General features: G+C 40.3%; 1 protein-coding gene across 13 annotated transcripts in view; it reads right to left on the bottom strand.

Moving 5' to 3' along the window:
- The window catches only part of HEATR5A (HEAT repeat containing 5A), a 134,988-nt gene that overhangs the window by 75,008 nt on the left and 39,904 nt on the right, over nucleotides 1-20,076 (bottom strand). For all 13 annotated transcript variants that reach the window (XM_063645890.1, XM_063645888.1, XM_055291586.2 and 10 more), the window contains 3 exons: nucleotides 15,126-15,278; nucleotides 12,141-12,240; nucleotides 3,777-3,886 (listed from right to left, as the gene is read on the bottom strand). In XM_063645890.1, the coding sequence (XP_063501960.1) occupies nucleotides 3,777-3,886; nucleotides 12,141-12,240; nucleotides 15,126-15,278 (363 nt within the window). The remainder of the gene's footprint in view (nucleotides 1-3,776; nucleotides 3,887-12,140; nucleotides 12,241-15,125; nucleotides 15,279-20,076) is intronic.

The raw sequence follows: 20,076 nt of genomic DNA, 5'->3' as shown, positions 1-20,076 counted from the left end.
GTTTTTGGTGGTGGGCAGGGTGGGTACAGGTTAGTTCATAAATGGTATTGTGTTCTCCCATAACACAGGAGACAACATATGGTTGCCTCTCTAACATATACACTTTGAAAAGCTGATCCATTTATCACATTGACTGCAATGATCACCTCAAAGATGTTTTATCCTAATTTCTGTTAGATTATCAAAAAATCTTATCCACAGAGAACTTAAATGGCTTTTGCCAGTTTGTAACTTAAGTACTGCAGGAATGAGTAAAAATTCCCTTAGAAAAATGTTTATATTCTTCTAAGTGTTTCTTTGAGCAACTGCACCAGGATGAAATGAGGACTGGGGTGATATCCACTGATCAGAAGTGGTAGGATGAGTTAGGAAGGGTTTACTTGCCATCACTTTCTGTATCATTAGCAGCAGTAACAGTAGTAACAACAAATATTTATTGAAGTTTACTTTTTTTTTTTCAAGAGATGAGGTCTCACAGTATTGTCCAGGCTAATCTCTAAATCCAAGCCTCAAGTGATCCTCCTGTCTCAGCCTGCTGAATAGCTGAGATTACACACAGTGCTTGGCTTACTGAATACTTAATATGTGTTGGGAAATGTCCTAAAAGCTTTACATATAACCTTCATAGTAACCTAATAAGGTCAGGTTAGTACGTTGTTTTACAGGTAAGGAAACAGGAACAGGAAATTTATTACTTGCCAGAGATCATATGGTGATCACACAGCTGTCAGACTGAAACCCAGTTATCAGGTTCCAGAATTTGAGCTTTTAACCACCGTGCTGAATCACTCATTCATCCAAATTGTGTTTAATATGCCACAGAGAAAAATTTTATTATATTTAATCTTCCTTTCAAGAAGTTATACACTATGGGATACCAATACATACATATAACTATAATAGGAAGGTAGGAACTATTATGTTTCATAAAAGATAAAAACAAAAGCACTATTAAATTTAGGGAAAGGAGAGATTACATACAGGAATTAGGAAGAGTGGACAGGGATCAGTGAAGTCATAATGACTGAGCAAATGACAGTTGCTCAAAGGAATGTCTAAGTTTAGTTACCAGTACATGACACTCAGCAAAATAATTCTGTTGGTAGTACAATATACAAGTTATGTTTGTTCCTATGGCTATGTGTGAAAATAGTAGAAAATCTTTGCTTCTCAGTTAAAAGTGATTACTTTCCCAACTGTCCCTGGAAAATTAAGATAATTTTGAAATGCAAATAAGCTTTTGTATAAAAATGCATCACTAACTTCCTGATGAGTTATTTTCAATGTAGAGAATATTAAGATATTTGAAAATAAATCCATACCAAAACTAAGACAGGAAATAAAAACTAAGAACTCAATTTTTACTCCAATCCTTCAGAAAACTAAGTCACTCTAAGACTCTAAATCTACATCTGCTGGATAGTCATGAAGAAAAGTTATCCCAATTCTTAAATACATTCCACGTGGCAAAAGCAATTTCTTACTATATCCTAGAAACTGACTCTTAGACAACACATTGGAGGAACCAATAAAATCAGAACCTTATTTGTTTATTTATTTAGAGATGGAATCTCACTCTGCCACCCAGGCTGCAGTGCAGTGGCGCAATCTCGGCTCAATGCAACCTTTGCCTCCTGGGTTCAAACGATTCTCCTGTCTCAGCCTCCTAAGTAGCTGGGACTACAGGCATGTGCCACCATGCCCAGCTAATTATTCTGTGTATTTTTAGTAGAGATGGGATTTCACCATGTTGGCCAGGCTGGTCTCGAATTCTTGACCTCAAATGATCCACTTGTCTTAGCCTCCCAATGTGCCGGGATTATAGGTGTGAGCCAATGTACCTGGCCTAGAGTTTGTTTCTTCCAGAAGTTCATAGTAAGTCCTGACTTTGTCTCCTAATGAACACTGTAGAACTGATTTGAAATAGATATACACATATATTCATTATTCCTTTAGGACTCCTGATTGCATTTCCAAACTCCAATTCTGAGAAAATCCAAGTTAAAAAAAAAAAAAAAAAGTAGAAGACTTCAAGACTTTTTCCTCTAATTCAAGTTTTTTTAAGGGTAAGACTTACATTATCAGGCCCAGTGACTCATGACTGTAATCTCAACACTTTGAGAGGCTGAGGTGGGAGGATCACTTAAGCCCAGAAATTTGAGAACAACCTGGGCAGCATAGCAAGACCTCATCTCTACAGATGATTTAAAAAACAAAACAAAACAAAACTAGCTGGGAGTGGTGGTGCACACCTGCAGTCCCAGCTACTTGGGAGGCTGAGGTGGGAGGATGACTTGAGCCTGGGAGGTCGAGGCTGCGGTGAGCCATGATCACACAACTGCACTCCAGCCTGGTTGACAGAGTGAGGCCCCGTCTCAAAAAAAAAAAAAAAGACTTCCATTATTTATCAGAAGATACACTGTAGATTTTAAGTCGAGATTCTTGTATTCCTAAATGTTTATTAAAGAGTTGAGCAGCAGTCCTTTTGGCTGGGCACAGTGGCTCATGCCTGCAATCTCAGAACTTCAGGAGGCCAAGGAGGGTAAATCACCTGAGGTCAGGAGTTCACACCTGCAATCCCAGCGCTTTGGGAGGCTGAGGAGGGTGGGTCACATGAGGTAAAGAGTTCGAGACCAGCCTGGCCAACATGGTGAAACCCCATCTCTATTAAAAATACAAAAAAATTAGCCAGGCATGGTAGCGCATGCCTGTAGTTCCAGCTACTCGGGAGGCTGAGGCAGAAGAATCGCTTGAACACAGGAGGCAGAGGTTTCAGTGAGCTGAGATCACGCCACTGCACTCCAGCCTGGGGGACAGAGCAAGACTCTGTCTCAAAAAAAAAAAAAAAAAGTTTATTTTAGTCTGAAAATAAATTTCAAGATACTATTGTAAAAATCTGAAGGAAATTGCTTTTGTCACAACCTAACAGTTATCTGAGCTGTGGAACATAGAAATTCTCTCTCAGCTTTTTACTAGATATCTAGCAAGTAACTTTTAAATTGATAGATGGCAAAGAATAAGATAGACATATCACTAAGCTATGATTGTTAAGTCTCTAAGTAGGTTACTTAGAAAAGGCAGCAGCACAGCATGAGGCAAACTTATGTTTTAATCTTGATTCCACTCTTTATCTGGTATGTGTTCTTGAGTTGGTTTTGTAACCTAAACCTTTACCTGTCAAATAAGAAAAATGTAACTAGCTCACTGTATCATCCTAGGATAAATGAGATATGATAGATACAATTTCTAACACAGTGCCTGGCCTTCAGAAGGAAGTTTTTCAAAAAAAAGTATTTTAGGCTGGGCTCAATAGCTCACACACTTTGGGAGGCCAAGGCGGGAGATTTGCTTGAGCCCAGGAATTCGAGACCAGCATGGGCAACACGGCGAAACCCTGTCTCTAACAAAAATACAAAAAACTAGCTGGGCGTGGTGGTGTGCCTTTAGTCCCAGCTACCCGGGAGGCTGAGGTTGGAGGGTCATTTGAGCCCAAGGCTGAAGTGAGCCATGATTGCATACCACTGCATACCAGCCTGGGTAAGAGAGTGAGACCCTGTCTCAAAAAAAATTAAAACAAAAACAAAACCCTAAATGTATTTTTTTACTATAAGATGGTGAACACATGGTTTAGGATTGAACTCCCTAAACCTCCTAGAAACAAGGCACTAAATAACCGCCATTATAATTCATTTAAATATTTAATGAGTGACAATAACTATTGTTCCAGGAACCATACTAGCCACAAACAATAAAACATTTTGGTCTAAGGCACATACCTTCATAGGTCTCAGGGGGTAATAAAATCAACAGTTCATAAAGTCTTTGTCTATAAACCACTGATGGTGTTTTCAAAGGACTTCCATAAATTTTTAGTATTGAAGAAAGCCTTAAAATAAAAGAAAAAGTGTATCTTAAGTGGTTAAGTTATATAACAATATATAAAAATTGACAGCTTAACATCTTGACATACAAATTAGTTATGCATCTTATTAACAAACATTAGTGCTGCTTTACTTTTATTTTTTGAGACATGATCCAGCTCTGTAGCCCAGACTGGGATGCAGTGGCATGATCTTGGCTCACTGCAACCTCTGTCTTCTGGGATCAAACCATTCTCCCCCCTCAGATTCCTGAGTAGCTGGGAACTACAGGGTTGCACCACCATGCCTGGCTAATTTTATTTTGTATTTTTGGTACAGACAGGTTTCGTCATGTTGCCCAGGCTGGTTTCAAACTCCTGGGCTCAAGCAATCCTCCCGCCTCAGCCTCCCAAAGTGCTGGGATTACAGGCCCAAGCCACCACACCTGGCCACAAAATATGATCTTTCTTCACACTCTCTCCTTTCATTTTCATGTACTCTTCTTTATCTTCTGTCCACCTTTCCTATTGGTGTTAACACATCACTTTAACAATGCTCATTCATTTAACAAACATTTGCTAAAGGACTACTACTGTTTTTTGTTTGTTTGTCTTGTTTTGAGATGGAGTCTCACTCTGTTACCCAGGCTGGAGTGGTAGTGGTATGATCTCGGCTCACTGCAACCTCCGCCTCCCGAGTTCAAGCAATTCTTCTGCTTCAGCCTCCCAAATAGCTGGGACTACAGGCACGCACCACCATGCCCGGCTAATTTTTGTATTATTGGTAGAGATGGGGTTTTACCATATTGGCCAGGGTGGTCTTGAACTCCTGACCTCGTGATCCGCCCACCTCAGCCTCCCAAAGTGCTGGGATTACAGGTGTGAGCTGCTGCACCCGGCCAGGACTACTACTCTGAACAAGGTATGTTATCAACTAGAGTATGGTTTTCATCCTTAGCAATACAGAAGTTTAATGAAATTACTTTTATTATGTCACTAGAATAAATCTGCTAAACTGTTATGGCATGAGGTTTCCTGGTTCTCTAAGAAATTCTGGCAATGTTGAGTCATTTGTACTTTCTTTTTTGTTTTGTTATTTTGCTTTCTGAGATGGAGTCTTGCTCTGTTGCCCAGGCTGGAGTGCAGTGGCGCGATCTCAGCTCACTGCAACCTCCGTCTCCTGGGTTCAAGTGATTCTCCTGCCTCAGCCTCCTGACTAGCTGGGACTACAGGCAAGTGCCACCACGCCTGGCTAATTTTTTGTATTTTTTGTAGAGATGGGGTTTCACCATGTTAGCCAGGATGGTCTCGATCTTCTGACCTCGTGATCCACCCACTTTGGCCTCCCAAAGTGCTGGGATACAGGCATGAGCCACTGCACCCAGCCTGTACTTTTTTGTTGTTGTTGTTGTTGAGACAGGGTCTTGCTCTGTCATCCAGGCTGGAGTGTAGTGGCGTGATCTCAGCTCACTGCAGCCTCAACCTCCTGGGCTCAAGTGACCCTCCCACCTTAGCCTCCCAAGCAGCTGGGACCACAGGTGTGGGCCACCATGTCTGGCTAATTTTTGTATTTTTTGTAGAGATGGGGTTTCACCATGTTGCCCAGGCTGGTCTGAAACTCCTGAGCTCAAGTAATCCACCCACCTCGGCCTCCTAAAGTGTGGGGATTACAGGCATGAGCCACCATGCCTGGCCAACTGTACTTTCTAGAAAACTAATGCTTGCTATTTCTAGTCTCTAGAAGAAAGGAGAGTTATCTATTGACTTATCACTGAATATTTTAAAATGTTGGTTCCATTTAGTATCTTTCAGCTTGGTAAATACTACTTAGCAAACATAATTGTAACACCTGGGTAAGGCCAGGCATGGTGGCTCATGCCTGTAATTTCAGCACTTTGGGAGGCTGAGGCCAGATGATCGCTTGAGCCCAGGAGTTTGAGGATATGGTGAGCTATGACTGCACCACTGCACTCAATCCCGGGTGACAGACTGAAATAGTTTCTCAAAACAAAAACAAAAACCTCTGTTTCAGTAGAATTTTTTAGTTACCAAAGTTAAGAATAAATCCACTGCATTTTTATATTTCTCTAAGGCCAGATTAGAAATAAATAGCTAACATACAAAAAGTCTTTCGGTCATATTCACAAGATGTTAGGAAATTATATTTCTAAAAATCCTGCAACATTCACTTTGTTAACTATAATAAAATTTAGTTCAGAGAAGTGTATGTGCATTTTTTTTAAAAAGATGAATAAAACAAAGTAAGAATTTAGAAAAGCATTTTTATTGGTTTCTGCTTTCATTAGGAGGCAGATTATAGTCTCTGCAGGGCCTTCCTGCTACTTACTTAGGTAAGTATAAATTAAGTATAAATAAATCTTTTATCAGGATAAAAGATAATTTGCATTGTTAGACTTATAGAAAGAGACTTTTCTGAGGCCAACCAGCCCCTAAGCCAATAAAAGCAAGCAAACATACATTTAAAAAAATGAAACAAGACATAAGCCGAAACCAGAGTAGGAACACAAATATCAATACCAACACAAGGATCTGAGACTAGGCTTGCACGCATGGTAGGGGTGTAAAACCCATTCATTTTAAGAAACTTTCACCAAACCAAACTAGGAATAGAAGGTTACTCTCTTAATCTGATAGGGTATCTACTAAAAAAGCTGGAGCAAACATCATCCTATCAGTAAAACATGAAAAGCATTCCCTTTATTTAACCCTTTCTATTTAGTTTTAAAGGGCAGTTATCTAATATAGTTAGCACATAAGGAAGAGAGAAACAGTATTGTAAAAGGAAAAATCCAGATGAATCTACAAATAAATGTTTGATAGGACAAAATTCAGTAAGGTGGTCAGATATAAAATCAAATACATCTTTATACGGCAGCAATAAACAGACTATATACACTATATACCCATTTATTTAATAATTACAACAAAAATACAAAGTACCTGGGAGTAAATTTTTTAAAAAGACTTGTAAGACCTTTATTTAGAAAACAATTTAAACTTTGTAAAATACCTCAATAATAGTAAAGAGGTATCATGTTCAGAGGTATTGTAAAACTATGAATTATCTTCAAATTTATCCACAGATTCAATGCAATCTCAAATAAAATTTATCTTATTTATTTATTTTTTGAGAGGAAGTCTCACTCTGTTACCCAGACTGGAGTGCAGTGGCATGATCTTGGCTCACTATGACCTCTGTCTCCTCGTTTCAGGCTATTCTCCTGCCTCCGCCTCCTGAGTAGCTGGGATTACAGGCATGTGCCACTATGCCCAGCTAATTTTTTTTTTTTTTTTTTTTTTTTTTTAGTACAGACGAGGTTTCACCATGTTGGCCAGGCTGGTCTTGAACTTCTGACCTCAAATGATCCGCCCACCTCAGCCTCTCAAAATGTTAGGATTATAGCATGAGCCACTGTGCCCAGCCCCAAATAAAATTTTAATAGAAGATCAAAAGTACATGAAGGGCCAAAATATGTCTAAAGAGGAGTAAGGTCAAAAGGCTTCATCTAACATACAAAATTTATTATAAAGATAACATGTTGGCATATAAATAAACACACCAATAGAGAGCACAAGCATAGATCATGCATAAATGAGAATATAATACATGACAGAAGTGAATGGCAATCATTGAAGGAAGTATGGATTTTTTTAGTAAAGTATGGGACAGTTTGTTATCCACATTTAAAAAGAAAACGAAATTGAATCCTGCTATGGTCTGAATGTGTCCTCCAAAATTCACGTATTAGAAACTTAATCCCCAATGCAGTACTGCTGGGAGGTAGGGCTTTTTGGTAGGTGTTCAGGTCATGAAGGCAAAGCCCTCACAAATGGATTAATGTCATTATAAAAGGGCTTCATGGAGGGAGTTTGGCCCTTTTTTTTGCCCTTCTATCCCTTTGCCAGATGAAGAAGGCACAGAGTTCCTCCACTCTAGAGAATGTAGCAACAAGGTGCCATCTTGGAGGTAAACAGCAGGCTCTCATCAGACACCCAATCTGCTGGTGTCTTGATCTTAGACTCCTGCCTCCAGAACTGTTAAAGTGTCCGTTTTGTAATAAATTATCCAGCCTCAGGTATTTTGTGATAGCAGCATAGCAGCACAAATGGACTAAGACAGATCTGTATTTTGTGATAGCAGCACAAACGGACTAAGACAGATCCCCAGCTCACTCCAAATAGAAAAATTGGTTCCAGATGACTTAAATGTGAAAGATAAACCTTCAAACACCTCAGAGAGAAACATAAGAAAATATAACTTTGCAGTAAGGAAGACCTCTTTTTTGAACTGGGGTCTCGCTCTGTCATCCAGGCTAGAGAGCAGTGGCACAATCAAGACTATAGCCTTGAATTGAGGTGCTCAAGCAATCATTCCCGCCTCAGCCTCCTGTGTAGCTAGGACTACTAGTGAGCATCACTACATCTGACTCTATTTATTTATTTATTTATTTATTTATTTTGGTAGAGATGAGACCTCACTATGTTGCTCAGGCTGGTCTCAAACCCCTGGCCTCAAGCAATCCTCTCGCCTCAGCCTCCCAAAGCACTAGGATTACAGGCATGAGCCACTGCTCCCAGCCAGGAAGAATTTTTAAACAAAAAGAAAAAAAGTACTAACCAAAGAGTGAAAGATTAATACACTTGACATTTAAATAATAAATGTTTATTAATAAAAAACTAGAAGACATTTTTAATATTTTAATGAACAGCTAAAGAATAGTCTCAGATATATGTAGGCCAGGCATGGTGACTCACAAGATAATCTAAGCACTTTGGGAGGCTGAGGCGGGAAGATCGCTTGAGCCTGGAAATTTGAGACCAGTCTAGACAACAAAGTGAGGCCCTGTGTCTACAAAAAAGTAAAAAATTAGCTGGGTGTGGTGGTACACACCTGTAGTTCCAGTTACTTGGGAGGCTTATGTGGGAGGATCACTTAAGCCTGGGAGGATCACTTAAGCCTGGGAGCCTGGGGCTGCAGTGAACCATGTTGACATCACTGCACTCCAGCCTGGGTGACAGAGCGAGACCCTGTCTCACAAACAACAAAAAAGGCTAAGCGTGGTGGCTCATGCTTGTAATCCCAGCACTTTGGGAGGCTGAGGTGGGCAGATCACTTGAGGCCAGAAGTTCAAAACCAGCCTGGCCAACATGGCAAAATCCTGTCTCTACTAAAAACACAAAAATTAGCCAGGCATGGTGGTGCATGCCTATAATCCCTTACTAGGGAGACCGAGGCAGGGGAATAATTTGAAACCAGGAGGTGGAGACTGCAGTGAGTGGGATCACACAAATGCACTCCAGCCTGGGCAACAGGGCAAAACTGTCTCAAAAAAAAAAAAAAAACAAAAACCCCAAAAACGGCCTGACACAGTGGCTCATGCCTGTAATCCCAGCACTTTGGGAGGCCGAGGTGGGTTTATCACCTGAGGTCAGGAGTTTGAGACCAGCCTGGTCAACATGGTGAAACTCTATCTCTATTAAAAATACAAAAATTAGCTGGGTATGGTGGTGCGTGCCTGTAATCCCAGCTACTCAGGAGGCTGAGGCAGAAGAACCGCTTAAACGGGGACTCGAGAGACGGAGGTTGCTGTGACCGGAGATCGTGCCACTGCACTCCAGCCTGGGTGACAGAGTAAGACTCTCTCTCAAAAAAAAAAAGAAAAAGAAAAAGGCCGGGCACGGTGGCTCATGCCTATAATCCTAGCACTTTGGGAGGCTGAGACAGGCGGATAACGAAGTCAGGAGATCGAGACCATCCTGGCTAACACGGTGAAACCTCGTCTCTATTAAAAATACAAAAAATTAGCCGGGCGTGGTGCTGGAGAGGATGTGGAGAAATAGGAACACTTTTACACTGTTGGTGGGACTGTAAACTAGTTCAACCATTGTGGAAGTCAGTGTGGCGATTCCTCAGGGATCTAGAACTAGAAATACCATTTGACCCAGCCATCCCATTACTGGGTATATACCCAAAGGACTATAAATCATGCTGCTATAAAGACACACGCACACCTATGTTTATTGCAGCACTATTCACAACAGCAAAGACTTGGAACCAACCCAAATGTCCAACAACGATAGACTGGATTAAGAAAATGTGGCACATATATACCATGGAGTACTATGCAGCCATAAAAAATGATGAGTTCATGTCCTTTGTAGGGACATGGATGAAACTGGAAATCATCATTCTCAGTAAACTATTGCAAGGTCAAAAAACCAAACACCGCATGTTCTCACTCATAGGTAGGAATTCAACAATGAGAACACATGGACACAGGAAGGGGAACATCACACTCCGGGGACTGTTGTGGGGTGGGGGGAGGGGGGAGGGATAGCATTAGGAGATATACCTAATGCTAAATGACGAGTTAATGGGTGCAGCACACCAACATGGCACATGGATACATATGTAACAAACCTGCACATTGTGCACATGTACCCTAAAACTTAAAGCACAATAATAAAAACAAAAACAAAAACAAACAAACAAAAACAACAACAAAAAAAATTAGCCGGGCGTGGTGGCGGGCGCCTGTAGTCCCCGCTACTTGGGAAGCTGAGGCAGGAGAATGGCGTGAACCTGGGAGGCGGAGGTTGCAGTGAGCCGAGATTGCACCACTGCACTCCAGCCTGGGCGACATAGCGAGACTCCGTCTCAAAAAAAAAAAAAAAAAAAGGAAGAATTTCCTATAAATCAATAACAAAAAGACAAAAAGACAACCTAAAAGAAAAATAGGTTAAAGATATGAATGAATAGGCATTTCATAGGATGGGGAGGGGAAATATTGAGAAAAAACAAACATATAAAATTATACTTAAACCGTCAGGAAACTGATATACAATTAAAACCATTTTATACCTATTGGATGGGGTAGAATTGATATCTGAGTAAATGTTGGTGAAAAAGTGGGTCAAAGGATACTTACACTATTGGTAGAAATACAGAAGAACACTGAAAAATAATTTGGTTTATTTTCTGAAGTTGAACATAAAAATACATTTTAGCATAGCAATTTCACTACTAGGTACATACCCTAGAGACTTAAACAGCTTGAGTACGAATAGTCATATTATTACCATAAGCTTTAAAAGCAAAAAATTGGAAACAACCCAGAAGTCCACTGACAAGAGAATCAATATATTGTTGTATATTCACACAATTAAACATTATACAGCAATGAAAATGAATGAACTTAAAACATAGGTAAAACTTAGAAACATAATGTTGAATAACAAAAGCAAATCCCAGAAATAGGACAGTAATTTTTGCCTAATCAAAACCAAACAAACCTAAACAATGTACTATTTTAAGAAACAAAAATATGTGATACACTTTTTTAAAAGGCAAGGAAACGACAACTATAAAATTCAGATTAGTGGTTCCTTCTAAAGGAAGGCACAAAGAATGGTGCTGGAGAGGGGCACACAGACACCTTCAATAGTATCATTAATGCTCTAGTCCAGTGGTAGCCAAATTATGACCCACTGCCTGTTTTTGTAAATAAAGTTATATTGGAACACAGCCACATTCATTCATTCATTCACCTATATTATCTGACTGCTTTTGAGCTACAATGGCAGAGTTGAGTAGCTGCAACATAGACTTCATAGTCTGTATATCCCAAAATATTTACTATCTGGTCCTTCAGAAGAAACATTCACAAACCTCTGCTCAGGCTGTGTTGGATTCACAAGTGCACATTTTATTATTATACCTTATAAGCCATATCTTAAATGTATTTTCTGTATATATAAAGTGTAAATCATTAGATGCTTTTTTCAAATAACTTTCACATGTTTTATTAATTTGGAAATTACAAATGCTCACATTATATATTGGCTTTCCTCTATATGTTTTAATCATATATGTATAACTCAAACTTATGAAAAATATAAATAAACAAAAAACTGAAACTGTTAGAAGAATCTGGTTCTCATGAACACAGAATACTCCAACAAACCAATAAAATGCATACCTGAAAAGGCTAAGAGGCTTAATAGTTAATTTCTTGTTAAATCTGCCTGTATGTAAGGTAGATTATTCCCCTAAAATTTTCCTTCCCTTTTAATATGTAATTTCTTTCAAGATCCTAGCCTAAAAGAAAAAAAAAATCATATAACTGATTGCCTTCCTCTATAAAATCATTCACCAACTACAGAAATTTGCCTTATTAATGTACTTAAGGAATATTACATAATCAGAGGGCAACTAATTCCTCTTAGAAAATTTTATCAAATCTAAACAGTCGATCCTTACTGAGTTAGCAAATCCACAGCACAAGGAAGTGGTGGAAGAAGACGCTGAATTACTTCCTCAGTAAGGAGATCACCACAGTGGGAAACAAAGCTCTTGATAGCTGAAAAGGAAAACAGACTTTTACTTGGGCATACTGTAATCAACCATGAAAGGCACATTTGATTATGGTACAACATTAGCATTGTTATTAGAGTAATAAAGCAATTTGCTAAAATAAAAAAATTCTTGAAACTCTAGTATAAAAAGGTATATAGTGCCTTCTACTCCTAATCATACTTAAAAAAAAAAAAAAACAACTCTCTAGAAGTACTAAGATGGAGCAATAACCACCATATTCACAAAATGCTGCTGTCCTAGGGTTTTACTTTTACTCAGCCCTCAAGCTTAGAAGCAAAAAAAAAAAACCAGCTTAGACTCTCAAGTTTGCCAGCTCTGCAACTAGTTCCGTGGAATCACACTGACTTTCAAGTCAGCATGTTAGGTTTTTACAGATGTTATCTGAAACAAATAGTGTGTGCTACCACTCCTGGATAATTTTTGTATTTTTAGAAGAGAAGGGGTTTCACCATGTTGGCCAGGCTTGGTCTCGAAGTCCTGGCCTCGGGTGATTGATCTGTCTGCCTGGGCCTCCCAAAGTGCTAGGATTATAGGAGTGAGACATGGCGTCTGAAATAAATAACTTTCTATAATGAATTACTTTGTATGTAGAATAAGATGAGTATTTTAAAGTCAGACTAGGCCAGGCGCAGTGGCTCACACCCGTAATCCCAGCACTTTGGGAGGCTGAAGAGGGCAGATCACCTGAAGTTGGGAGTTTGAGACCTGCCTGACCAACATGGAGAACCCCATCTCTACTAAAAATACAAAATTAGCTGAGCATGGTGGCACATGCCTGTAATCCCAGCTACTCAGGAGGCTGAGGCAGGAGAATTGCTTGAACCCGGGAGGCAGAGGTTGTAGTGAGCCAAGATCACGCCATTGCACTCCAGCCTGGGCAACGAGAGTGAAACTCCATCTCAAAAACAAAAAAAACAAAGTCAGACTGATCAATTATTTTCTCTCTTTCTCTCTCTCTCCCTCCCTCCCTCCTTCCCTCCCACCCCCACCTCCCCCACCCGTGTACCCTTTGAGACAGAATCTCACTGTTACCCAGGCTGGAATGCAGTGGTGCAATCACAACTCACCGAAGCCTCCACCTCCCAGGCTCAGGTAATCCTCCCACCCCAGACTACAGGCATGCACCACCATGTCTGGCTAATTTTTGTATTTTTTGTAGAGAGAGGATTTCACCATGTTGTCCAGGCTGGTCTTGAACTCCTGAGCTCAAGCAATCCACTCACCTCGCATCCAAAAATGCTGGGATTGGCCACTGAGCCTGGCCAAGATCAATTTCAAAAGTGGTTTTTCTTTAAGAGTAAAAATGTCATGAATAAACAAAACCAAAATCAATGCTTCCATGTCTTTCCAGGGATCTCACCCTTCATGGTGAAACATTACTTTTTTTTTTTTTTTTCTTTTTCTGAGACAGAGTTTCACTCTTGTTGTCCAGGCTGGAGTGCAATGGTGCGTTCTCAGCTCACTACAACCTCTGCCTCTCGGGTTCAAATGATTCTCCTGTCTCAGCCTCCCAAGTAGCTGGGATTACAAGCGCCCGCCACCACATCCAGCTAATTTTTTTGTATTTTTTGTAGAGAAGGGGTTTCACCATGTTGGCCAGGCTGGTCTCGAACTCCTGACCTCAGGTGATCCACCCACCTCAGCCTCCCAAAGTGCTGAGATTACAAGCGTGAGCCACGGCACCCAGCTGAAACATTACTTTTAACAGTCTATATATTGTAGAAGGTACAACTTTCATATACAGGTGACCCTTGAACAACACAAATGTGAACTTCATGGGTCTATTTATACATGGGTTTTTTCCAACAGATGCCACACCGAGTGTGCCTGCCTCTCCTGCCTCCCCTTCCATCTGCTCCACCTCTTCTGCATCTGCCCCCACTGAGAGAAGTAGATCAACCCTACTCTGTCTTCTCAACATAAAGATGATGAGGATGAAGACCTTTATGATGATCCACTTCCGTGTAATGAATAGTAAATATATTTTCTCTTCCTTATGATTTTCTTAATAACATTTTTTCTTTTCTCTAGCTTACTCTAAGAATACAGTATATAATATATACAACATACAAAATATGTGGGGCTGGGTGTGGTGACTCATGCCTGTAATCCCAACACTTTGGGAGGCTGAGGTGGGAGGACTGCTTGAGGTCAGGGGTTCGAGACCAGCCTAGGCAGCATAGTGAGACTCCATCTCTACAAAAAATTAAAAAATTAGCTGGGCATGGTGGCATGCATCTGTGGTCTCAGCTACTTGCGAGGTTGAGGTGAGAGGATCACTAGCCCAGCAGGCCAAGACTGCAGTGAGCTGTGTTCATACCACAACATTCTAGCCTGGGCAACAGTGAGACCCTATCTCAAAAAAAAAAAAAAAGTGGTAATTGACTATTTATGTTATCAGTAAGGCTTCTGGTCAACAGTAGGATATTAGATACATTTTTGGAGAGTTACAAGCTAGACACAGATTTTTTACTTCGAGGGGCATTGGCATCCCTAACCTCCATGCTGTTCAAGGGTCAACTGTATAGGCTAAATGGAAACCATTCTTAATGGTAATTAAACCAAACCTTAGTATTTCTGAAAAGAGGAATGAATGCTTACCTAAGACAAAACAATGTTGACAGTTTTAAGTGGACTGCACCTAATAAAACATGTATCTTAAGAACTCTCAAATCTGGTTTATTATAACATACACCAGTTATCATTACCAACTCATCAGTTATAATTTTTTTGTTCAGTTACAAAAAAAAAATCATTAGTGGCATATCGCCCTGCCTCGTGTTAAATAAAACATACAAGTACATGTTAAAGACAAAGGGTGGGTAAAAAGCCAAAGGAAAGGGAGAGTAAAGACTAAATCCAACCTACCACACAGTGCACCAGCTCGTCCTTCCAGGGTTACCTGCCATGTAAACGAATCTCCTCGGCTCTTTTCTGTTTCTAGATCTTTAGGAGATGCTGGAAAGACACACTTCCACAACAGCAGAACTCGAGCAAGGTGATGGCTAACAACTGCAGGACCTGTAATTTATTCAACTTGTCACTTGTAAGAGAACCCAAGGTTGTCACTCTTTAAAACTCTATTATTAAGCAGCAACTTCTCTCCTAAACACTTTAATTCATTATTGCAATATTTTGTCCCTTATCCTCAGTTTCCAAATTATTACTGAATGAATTATTATCTGAAGGTGCTGGAGTACAGAGAGGAAAAACAAAGAACTAATGGTACAGGCTGGGCTCTAGTGTCAGCTCCTCCACTACTGCTATATCCCCTTTGAGACTCAGTTCATCTACATATTAAATGAAGCTAAAGCCCCCTGTAATGCTTGTCTTTAAGGGCTTGTCAGGTCCAAATGATAGAATGCACTTTAAAGTACTCTGAAAAGCTGTAATGGACCACATAAATGCAAAGTACGATTATTATAGTAACAAACAACATTGCATGCTTTTTGAGACAGGTTCTTTCTCTGTCCCCCAGGCTGGAGTTTATAGTGCAGTGGCATGGTCACAGCTCACTGCAATCTCAATCTCAACCTCCCTGAGCTTAAGTGATCCTTCCAGCTCAGCCTCCTGAGTAGCTGGGACTACAGGTGCGTGCCATCACGCCCAGCTAATTTTTGTATTTTTTTGTAGAGATGGGGTCTTGCCATGTTTCCCAGGCAGGTCTGAACTCCTGGGCTCAAGCAATCCACCCACTTCAGCCTCCCAAAGTGCTGGAATTACAGATGTGAGCCATCTGTATTCTTGATCTTCAGAATAATGCTAACTTCTGATAGCAACTTGTTCCAGGTCAATAATCAGATACAAAATGTCTGAATAGAATACTTTGTGTTAAAAAAGATTTCAGAGCAACATTTATGAATTGAAGAAATCATGACACAAACCCAGTAATAATACCAAACAATGTACAATGATAACATTATCAATTTTTTAAAAACCCAAACCCATAGCTTTTCTCCCCAGGTACTTTTCTTTAAATTTCTGGAGTTACCTTAAACTTCTCCAGTAAGCACTCTCTACTTCTTACTCCCACATTCTGCTGACTGTACGTCTTTCTTCTGTTCCAAACCCATAGCTCAGAACTGCATTCGGCTTTGGAGGGAGACTGCCTAGATTAATATCCTGGCTCCATCCACTTAATAGTTGTGTAAACCTGGGTGAGTTATTTAACCTTTCTGTGCCTCAATTTCTTCATCCATAAATGGGGAGAATAATAGTATTTTATTCAAAGGACAGTTTCTGAGGCGTATATGAGTTTATACATAGAACAGTGCTTAAAGCTGGGCACGGTGGGTCATGCCTGTAATCCCAGCACTTTGAGGCCGAGGCTGATGGATTGCTTGAGGCTAGGCATGAGACCAGCCAGGTCAACATACCAAAATCTCTCTACAAAAAAGTAAAAAGTTAGTTGGGTGTGGTAGCACATGTCTGTAGTCCCAGCCACTTGGGAGGCTGAGGCAGGAGGACCATTTGAGCCCAAGAGATCAAGGCTGCAGCAAGCTATGGTCTGACTGTGCCACTGTAACAGAACAAGATCCTTTCTTTAAATAAATAAATAACAATAATCATAACGTATCTAGCAAACACAACACACATACACGCACACTTTATGAGCCATCCACAGAGAGACAAGATATGGAGGAATGTGGAGATAAATCGAAGTTTTTTAATATGGCATCAGATAAACTGGGAAGTGTACCAAAAAAGGTTTAAGTGTGTAGTTTACATTCAAGGAACGAATGTGTTTTGTGTTTACATTAGTTCACAGTGAAATAATGAAGAAAATTATAAATGGTAAAGGCAATGATAAAAACAGAGAAGACATGTTTAAAATGCAAAGCAAAAATTAACAAAGCACTAAGATTGCTGTCTAAAAATCATTCCCAGCTGGGCACTGTGGCCCATGCCTGTAATCCAAGCACTTTGGAAGGGCAAGGCAAGAGGATCACTTGAGCTCTGGAGTTCAAGATCAGCTGGGGAAACAGCAAGATCCCATCTCTACAAAAAAAATTTTAAAATTAGCTGAGTGTAGTGGTGCAAACCTATAGTCCTAGCTACTCAGGAGGCCAAGGCAGGAGGACTGCTTGAGTCTGGCATTCAAGGCTCCAGTGAGCTATGATGGTGCCAGTGTACTCCAGCCTGGGTAACATGGTGAGACCCTGTCTCTTAAAAAAATAAAAAAATAAAAAATTCCATTTCCTACAAAAGGAATCAAGGCTCCTTGGAGAAACGGCTGATGGCAAGCCTAAGGCAGAAAATGTACAGTGTAAAACCTGGGACATCTTGCATGCAAAAACACATTATCAAAGAATACTAGGTTCACATTAAAAGGACAAATGAACCAACTTGAAGGGACTCCCAATGACCAAAGATGAGACAATTTGAGGATCGAAAGGAATAATGATTGCAAGTGATTAAAACATATAAATACATAAAGTTCCATGAGCTCATAATGATACCTAAAAACAAAAACCTCACTGGTCCCCCCTGAAAGTTGCTATGATACTAACGCACTCTAAAAATTGATAATAGCCTGGGTGCAGTGGCTCACTCCTGTAGTCCCAGAACTTTGGGAGGTCAAGGCAGGCAAATTGCTTGAGTCCAGGAGTTTTAAGACCAACCTGGGCAACATGACAAAACCCCATCTTTACAAAAAATTAGCCATGCGTGGTGGTTCACACAGTCCCAGCTACTCAAGAGGCTGAGGCAGGAGGATCACTTGAGCCTGCGGAGGTCGAGGCTGCAGTGAATCATGATCGTACCACTGCACTCCAGCCTGGGTGACAGAGTGAGACCCTGTCTCAAAAAATAAATAAATAAATGAATAAGAATAAAAATAGATAATGAAGGGAAAGAATAGTTAAAAATGAATAAAACCCAAGAAAACACAGTAATTAAACAAAACCTTAATTAAAACTTTTAATCCCTTTTTGTATGCTGATTATGAATATGCAGTAGAATATGATGTACAGGAGAAAGGACCTCTTGTTGTCTTCCTCCAACACAATTACCTTGTTTTAAAACCTCTTGTTTATCAAAATGCATTAGGTAGTTTATTTCCTCCTTAATTCACCAGGAACCTCAATATGGCAGGCATGAACACCCAGCAATAAGCAAATAAAAGCTTGACTACATTATTCCCAGCACACTGTGAAATGATGATCTATGCTTTGGTCTAACAAACATTTTCTGTAAAGGGGCAGATAGTAAACATTTGAGGCTTTGAGAGCCACATACTTCCTGTTGCAATTACTCAACTCTGCCACTGTACACCTAAAGGTCATAGACAATCCACAAACAAGTGTGGTTGTACGCAAACAAAACTATGAAGGCTGAAATGTGACTTTCACACGATTCTCATGTATTACAAAATATCTTTTTTCCCCAACCATTAATAAATATAAAAACTGTTCTTAGCTCACAGGCTGTATAATAAATATCGGGGGCAGGCCAAATTTGGCTCCTTGAGGCTAAACCTGATCTAGTCCGATAAATCTCTTTAATCATCTTAAGAACACTATTTAAAGTAGTTCTTCATTTATGATTGTTTATTCTAATTTAAGCTCCTTTAGGTCACATTACTTTATAGGTGTCAAAATGATTGGCCAAATCCAGTCAGTTGCTTTATTATTTTTTTTATTTTTATTTTTTGAGACGGAGTCTTGCTGTGTCACCCAGGCTGGAGTGCAGTGGCATGATCTCAGCTCACTGCAACATCTGCCTCCTGGGTTCAAGCGATTCTCCTGCCTCAGCCTCCCCTGTAGCTGGGACTACAGGCACATGCCACCACGTCTGGCTAATTTTTGTATGTTTTTTAGTAGAAGCAAGATTTCACCGTGTTGTTGGCCAGGCTGGTCTTGAACCCCTGACCTCAGATGATCCACCCGCCTAGGCCTCCCAAAGTGCTAGGATTACAGGCGTGAGCCACTGCACCCAACCTATTCATTTTTTGTTTTATTTTGAGAAGGAGTCTTACTCTGTCACCCAAGCTGGAGTGCAGTGGTGCAATCTCACTTCACCGCAACCTCCACCTCCTGGGTTCAAGCAATTCTCCTGCCTCAGCTTCCCGAGTAGCTGGGACTACAGGCATGCGTCACCATGCCCAACTAATTTTTGTATTTTAGTAGAGATGGGGTTTCACCTTGTTGGCCAGGCTGATCTTGAACTCCCGACCTCAAGTGATCCACCCGCCTCAGCCTCCCAAAGCGCTGGGATTACAAGCATGAGCTACCATGCCCAGTCTCAGCCAGTTGTTTTATATCTGAGCTATAACTTGTATGACAACAGAGACTTAAAATATAGGTGTGATAGAGTAATAAAATTAAGTTTCATTAGCACCATAAGATTGGGCAAAAAATAAATTAAGTTTTCAGTGGCCTATGCTTACAAATCCCAACACTTTGGGAGGCCAAGGCAGAAGGACTGCTTGAGCCCACAAGTTTGAGACCAGCCTGCACAACATAGTGAGACCCCATCTCTACAAAAAAATTTTTTTAAATTAGCCAGGCATGATGTTGCATGCCTGTGGTCCCAGCTACTTGGGAGGCTTAGGTAGGAGGATCACTTGGGCCGAGGAGGTCAAGGCTGCAATAAGCCAGGATCATGCCACTGCACTCCAGCTCGTGTGACAGAGTGAGACCCTGTCTCAAAAATTTAGAGGATATAAATAGTCATGACTATAAAACAATTACTGTTTTTTAATTAATATAATTTAAGTAAAATTCATTCCCTTCAATGTAGCAACCTTATTGGCTGTTATGAATCCTCAAACAATTATAGAACTGGATTCCTAGGCTATGGATATGTTCTTTTGCCTATA

This window comes from Symphalangus syndactylus, chromosome 9 (genome assembly GCF_028878055.3).
Source record: "Symphalangus syndactylus isolate Jambi chromosome 9, NHGRI_mSymSyn1-v2.1_pri, whole genome shotgun sequence".
In the NCBI taxonomy this organism is placed as follows: domain Eukaryota; kingdom Metazoa; phylum Chordata; class Mammalia; order Primates; family Hylobatidae; genus Symphalangus; species Symphalangus syndactylus.
The sequence above is the reverse complement of the archived record's forward strand: the minus strand, read 5'-3'. Positions and strand labels throughout refer to the sequence as shown.